This window comes from Patiria miniata, unplaced genomic scaffold (genome assembly GCF_015706575.1).
Source record: "Patiria miniata isolate m_02_andy unplaced genomic scaffold, ASM1570657v1 HiC_scaffold_24, whole genome shotgun sequence".
Taxonomy (NCBI): Eukaryota; Metazoa; Echinodermata; class Asteroidea; order Valvatida; family Asterinidae; genus Patiria; species Patiria miniata.
Genome location: NW_024037063.1, coordinates 11,539,113 through 11,546,162, shown reverse-complemented (window position 1 = coordinate 11,546,162; position 7,050 = coordinate 11,539,113). Strand labels below are relative to the sequence as shown.

Below are 7,050 nucleotides of genomic sequence, written 5' to 3'. Positions count from 1 at the left end.
TGTGTTCCTGTTCCATGGATCACAAAGCTTCCAAAAATGTTCAGCCAAGACTTTGCACAGGCCTACCTGTGCACCCCCCCCCCCCATAAATAAATAATATAAATACAAGTTATATGAATATTGTTTATTGTTGTCATGACATGCATGATACATCATGTACATACATGCACCACTGCTTTAGTATAACATGTAGAGCTTGGAATGTATGGCTACATTTCTCCCATGCAATATGCCCCACCCCCACCCCGTAATAACAAAATTGAACATGTGATCCTGTTTTCTGAAGAAAAAAAAACATTTTGTTATGATTTTCCAGGAAGTTTGCAGTATCATTCTCCTGGGAGAAGAGGGTTCTTGTGTCTTCTGGAGCTCTGGTGAGATGGTGGTGTGATGAGCCGTTGACTAGTCGTGATGAGCCGTACAGTGGAAGTGAACATTTCATCCAACATTTGTGCATGGAGGATCAGAATTACACAGACATGAGCATGTGTTGGGTGTATTTTTCGTAACTGAATGTGTGCAAAACTGTGAGATGCCATGTGCACTGCTAGACTTGAGCAAAAAAATGCCCTCTCCTGCACAGCCTTGATCCGACACTGTGCATACATGATACATTCAGAACTTCCAAGTATTGTCTGCTACTCTGCTTGCCAAGGAATCACTCTGGAATTGAGGCTTGGGATTCACACGTCACACATGATCACAGGCGATGGACTGGTTCTCGCTCCCATAATATCCGACAGGTTTACATGTTAATGCACATTTATGGCCATTGATTGGATCACCTCTCTGCACATGTGCGGTGTCATTTTGTTATTTTTGAAAATGATATTTACGTTCTCGTGCATGGATGGCAGTTGAATACATGGCTATCACAAAACTGACTCAATACATGAACCATAACCAGTAGGCAAAATGGCCGTGTCTCTACTGAAACTGCATTATTAGGGACAACCTTGTTGCCATTTTGCAATGGGCTGGATCCGTGCTTACATTATCATTGTGATTGTGACCTAGGCTAATGTGCATACACCGGTAGGAATTCCTCCAGGACTACTGCGAGCTAGTTTACACTCCTAAGTGCCAAAATTGTGAATTAAAATACAACTGCACATTAATTTTACTGAAAATCAACTAATTGTTGACACTACTAAAATTCTCTTTAATTAAATAGTTTTATCAGTGTTGTTTTTTTAAAGTGAGTAATTACGCTTCTAATAAAAAGTAAGTAGGCCTACTTTTCCATACTTTAAAACGATGAGACTCTTACGTGTATGTGAATGTTGATTGTCTTTTTCAGGTATACTGGGACAAATGGGAGACAGTGGATTTCACGAAATGGGCAGCCAACATAAATAATGAAATAAAGTAAAACATGAATATTACCCTGCCAGTTGTTTAATCTAATATTGGAGTCTGCCTCTGCTTGTGCCACATTCAGTGACTGCAGGCAGCAGCCTCTACTATCTCTGGGGGAATGCAGCAACCTCTATGTGCTGTGTGATGGCCATAGATTTCAGCAACCTTGCTGGTTACTTTTGCTTCTTGGATAGGTTCTGGACAGAAGTATTGTGCAGACCGACTCGAAACCGTAACCGACCCGACCAAAAACCGACTTCGTGTCTGGCCGGCTCGGTTTGTCCATCATTTCAGTCGGGTTGGTCAGTTTTATGTTTGCAATTTTCAGGTTGGGTCGCGATGGGTCGGGTCGGGTCAGATAAATTAAAAATCCGAAATAAACCGAAAAAAGACGGATACAGTTTGGAAATTCACACAATGCAGGATTTGGATTATATCTATAATGTTTCCGTCGGTTTGGCCTGATTAACCCGACCCGAAGCACAAGCCTACTGGACGGGAGGTTTCGGTGATTGGATTAAGTTGGTTTGGGATGTACGCTTGTGGACATGCAGGACTGCATTTGCTCGAGTTTTTCAATTAATGAAAAATGTTTGAAGTGTTAAGTGTTGCACCAGTAGTGGTTTTAGTTCATGGATATAGACTGACGCTGTGCAAATAGGGGAAGGATATTGTTTCTTTCATGCAATGTTAAAACCATTCCAAGCAAACGTGGAACACTAATTAACTTCAGAAGGTCTGACCAACAGGAGTCTGATGTAGAAAGCTCATGCTTAATAATATTGGTGTTCATACGAAACTATTTGTATTCTTTACATGCTTGACCTGGCCAGAGTTCTGCTGAATTTCTCCAACAAACCGCCGGCCTGTGAGCTTCAGCGCACGGCTTCGCTGCGCTAAAGCTCAGCGGGTAGGGCAGGGCGACAACGCCGTGTCAACGCCGCGCGTGCCCCGGCGGTGTGTTCACGTTCTACAGCTATTGCGCCGTGTGATATGTGTGTGTACCGTGCGGTGGTCTGTGAAAAGTGGGAGTACATGTGTATTTGATCAGTTCTAAAAAAAATCTACCGCTGTCCTTTGGATGAAATTTCATGAGTCGTTTAACTTGGTCATGATTCACAAGAAGTGACCAAGGAATACTTGGGGAAAACCTCGTATCAATAATAAAATGGGATTTTCCTCGGGGATTTTTAACAACTTTCCTAAACGAACAGCGACATAAAACTTGACGCCCGAAGCGTAATTAAACCCAATTTTTACAGATATTCTGAAGTTTGTGGGCCAGCTCGATCTCCCGAAATGTGTAAACTATAGTTATCTATCAGAATTACTGTATGGCACCATAATTCATTGTGTAAGTCATGATTTCGAGGCAAATTTGGAGCATGTTTTTCGTGTTTTGATTTCGTGAAATTTTCGGACGCCATCTTGGATTTCCAAAATTGCATGAAGTCATCACTTTGCGGCACTGGAGTTAAGAAACGCTGTACCAGTCAGTGCGCAGCCTACTCGATAATGAGCCACACAGCGAGATTTTATTTGCAGCGCGTGGACGGTCTCGGACCGTTCGAGATTGCACGAGGTTTTGCGAGTGTTCGGTGGTGCCCCTGGATAAAAGGACAGGAAACCCGTTTCGTAGCAGTAGATGACTAAAAATGGAGGGGATTCTGAAACTACGATAATTTTTGCGTCGATTGATACCATTTTTTGCTGATTATTACAAGCTTAAAGTTATAAATAAGCGATGTGAAATGAGAGGTGATTCTCGAACTTTTTCGACGATGCCTGTACTTTTTTGGTGCTCCTGACTGTTTTGGGACATTTGGGGACAAAATTCGTCACTTTCTGGTAAGTTGAAGAGTTACGCTTTCGAACCATACCATTTCCATCTCTGCAGGTTCTACCGCCAATTTTTAATTTGATACGAAATATTTGCGAAAATTGCATGATTGCAGTCGCAATGTGCGATTCGAATGACGTCATACATGTATTTTGTGCACGGGTTGTGTGTACTGTGTGCGTATTTGTGGGTGCATTACCACCGATGTCGACCATTTTGTCGACAATAGGTTCCTACCCGTTAGTTTTGCATGTCGCAAGTACGAACAATGTTTATACTATACGATTAAAAATCAGAATTTTTTTTTAATTCATGAAATTAAACAGGCATCACTCAAGATTGTCCTTGTCGGTCAATTCATGTCAGTCATAAAATATGAAGAACAATTCTTTTCTGGTAATTTTTTCAGATCTTGCGGTGGGGATGGGATTTTTTTAAGTAGTCGAAACAATTCCTTCCTAAATCAGCAAAAAAATACATGTAGATAATTACTTAGATTTGTTTTCTCTCTTTCTGTTTTCTTACAGGCCAAGTACGCAGAGTGATCGACCCTTTTCCCTGTCAAGACTAGTTGAACACAACACCTGAACTTGCAGACAGTTCGCAACTATTTCAATGGAACTTTATTTACCATGAAATGAAACTTAATGCTGCGACCGGATAAGTATTGTTCAAATCCGACCAGAAACCGACCAAACTTGCTTAAGCTGACTTTCTGTTAGGTCGCCATAAGTTTTTCCATCATTTTAGTCGGGCCAGGTTGGTTTCGGTATTGCGTTTGAAGTCTTCTAATTGTGTTGAGACATGTTCAACTCGAAATAAACCCAAACAGTTTGGAAATTCACACGGAAGAAATGTTGCAACCTGAGGCCACTTTTTTTTTCATAAATTTCCAATGTTGTTAGATAATACTTAAAATTGTCTTGACTCTACATTGACTTTGTACACAATCATGGAAGTGGCGTCAGGTTGTAACATTTTTTCCGTTGGTTTTCCTTAAACTTTTGTCGGGTCGGATCAGGTTGGTTTTAGGGAGTTCAAATTGGTTTCCGTTCGGATTCCGGTTTACAAAATAATGTTTTGGGATGGTTTGGCCTGGTCATTCTGACCGGACACACCACTAGACCGAAATCCTTATTTTTTGCATGCCTAAATTCAAAGACGTGTTGTCAACAACCCACATATCAGGCGTCAAGGATTTTCATGGCATGCTGTATTCAGATCATGTATAAAAAGAACCCTGAAGAATCAATTCAATCATTGCTGAATTTCCACTTTCTTTCTTTTTCAATTAAGTCATTTTGTGAGTGTGCTGTATATTTAAAAAACAAAAATATGATGAAAATGTCTGCAAACAGCTATACACTGCATTCTAAACAAAGATTGTAAAGATTTTAAAGATTTGTGTAATTGTTTGCATATTTAACTTTTATTGTCAAGGAATGGAGCAGTTCAATGGCCTTGTTATTGTCCTAGGTTGAGTTGCTTGTGGGCAAGCTTGGGTAGGGAATTTATATTATAAGCTCATGAAATATAGCAAGAAAGTGTATACATGTACATCCTAGAGCGAGCATTATTAACCTCGCACTTTGAAGAAAGTTTGGCTTGCATGTATTTTTAAGTTCATTTTTTTAAAGTTGCTTTATATTTATAATTAGGGCCTAAGTCATTCTCTGTTTTTAGAAACTTTCTTTTGTAAGCAATGTTTTGTAAGTGTAAGTGGTTCAAGTTTCCAGGGTTTTAGTAATATGTTAACTCACTGATGTAATGATTAAATCCAGCTCAAAAGTATGTAACTTTGCACTTCTGATTTTATGATTAAATCGTTTTCCAGAATTTCAGTCATGAAAAGAGACATGCCTTTGATTATTTGTGTTTATATTTTCATGTTCATATAGTCATACACATTGGTTTTTGTGTTTATATTTGTCATGTTCATGCACATTGAAACTGTCAACAAACAAAAAGCATCTAGAAAATGGGAGACATTATTGCCAAAAAATAATGGAATTATTACATTAATCTTAAATCATAACGGTCTAGAAATAGGAATAGCATTGAAAGTATATTATTTTCTTGCGCAGCTAGTCGTTGAAACTTTGGGAGAGGACACATCGCCAGTTTATATTCTATAGTCGGGCACATTTAGTTCGAGATTATAAGATATCCATAAGCACGCATAGAACGAGGGTACCCGACATACGGAAGCCTCGTGTGCTGTTACGTGATTGGTCAAAACGCGTGTTGGTTGCGGGTCTTGCCCAATGAGGAATGTACACTCATGCTGTGCGGCGCTTACACGTGCTTCCAGAGTGTAATTTTTTTCGTATCCTGAACGTTCAGAATGGCCGTAAATTTCGCGTGCTCCTGACTGTTTTGAGTACTTACATGATTCATGGTTATGATAATTTGTGCATTTAATAACAAAGCTTCTCATCAAACTGTAAAATGATGCTGCACGGTTTTGTTTTATATAGAACAAAGACGGTTTTCGCAAACCGAAATTTCTCGACAATTTCAGTAAAACTTTCATCCTCATATTTCTTAAATTCTTAAAATACTTTATGAAAATTTTAGAAATCTCATTTCACAATTAGGCTTGAGTATTCTTTACTATATTTGTGAGTAAAAACTTTCTTTTAAAGACTAGTTATCAAAAAAATGAATTTTCAAATGTGGTCCCCCGATATCATGAATATTCATTTTACCAAGCGAGTTATGCATACGCTGCAAATAAACGCAAGCACTTTTCCGAACCCTGCGCACTGACTGGTACGGACAAAATCGCTCAACTTTATTTACGTTATGTCTATGTGAGTGAAACGGCCGTGTAAATCAGCCACCATTGCCAATGCAGTTATTGGTTTTCGGGCAACAGAGATCTACCCATTTAACCCTGCAGCTGTCCCGAAAGAGGCATTTGCACCTTCAAAGGCATGGGAGTTGGCAGATGAAGAAGCAGACGTAGAAGCAGAGGTAGAAGCAGAGGCAGAAGCAGAGGCAGAAGCAGAGGCAGGAACAGAGGCAGGAATGGAGAAAGAAACAGATACAGTACCGAGACCACCACCACAAGATATCCCTAGTACATCACAGGCATCGACGAGCCGTCAGCCAAACCTAACACCAGCGAGTACTTCACAGGCATCGACGAGCCGTCAGCCAAACCCAACACCAGCGAGTACTTCACGGGCATCGACGAGCCGCCAGCCAAACCCAACACCAGCGAGTACTTCACGGGCATCGACGAGCCGTCAGCCAAACCCAACACCAGCGAGTACTTCACGGGCATCGACGAGACGTCAGCCTAACCAAACACCAGCGAGTACTTCACGGGCATCGACGAGCCGTCAGCCAAACCCAATACCAGCGAGTACTTCACGGGCATCGACGAGCCGTCAGCCAAACCCAACACCAGCGAGTACTTCACGGGCATCGACGAGCCGTCAGCCAAACCCAACACCAGCGAGTACTTCACGGGCATCGACAAGCCGTCAGCCAAACCCAACACCAGCGAGTACTTCACGGGCATCGACGAGATCTCAGCCAAATCCAACACCAGCGAGTACTTGACGGGCATTGACGAGCCCTCAGCCAAAAAGAGAACGGGAAACAAAAGCAGCTGAAAAGAAGAAGATGACAGAAGAAAAGAAAAATGCGCGAGAGCAAAAGAAACAACAAAGACAGGAGGGGGAAAAATCCAAAGCAATCGCCAACAAACCACGCCCAGATATTAGCTGCCCACCTACAATCTCAGCTGGTGACTCGGACAGTGACAATGAGATAATGGAACTAGTGGATGATGATACGTTCTGTGCCAAGTGTAATGCGCCTTGGATGGCCGATGAGCCTCG

The 7,050-nt window shown here is 41.3% G+C and overlaps 1 protein-coding gene across 1 annotated transcript; it reads left to right on the top strand.

The window, feature by feature from the left end:
• Positions 1 to 4,901: 4,901 nt before the first annotated feature.
• Positions 4,902 to 6,822, top strand: LOC119731941 (circumsporozoite protein-like). Its single transcript, XM_038205244.1, has 4 exons — positions 4,902 to 4,908; positions 6,039 to 6,250; positions 6,283 to 6,473; positions 6,519 to 6,822. Exons 1-4 carry the CDS (start codon positions 4,902 to 4,904, stop codon positions 6,820 to 6,822), a joined length of 714 nt encoding a protein of 237 aa, XP_038061172.1.
• Positions 6,823 to 7,050: the final 228 nt, after the last annotated feature.

Coding starts and splice junctions, on each gene's coding strand:
- LOC119731941 (XM_038205244.1), top strand. Junction 6,251..6,282: donor TGGAGAAAGAAACAGATACA/GTACCGAGACCA, acceptor AGATATCCCTAG/TACATCACAGGCATCGACGA. Junction 6,474..6,518: donor GCCAAACCCAACACCAGCGA/GTACTTCACGGG, acceptor ACCAAACACCAG/CGAGTACTTCACGGGCATCG.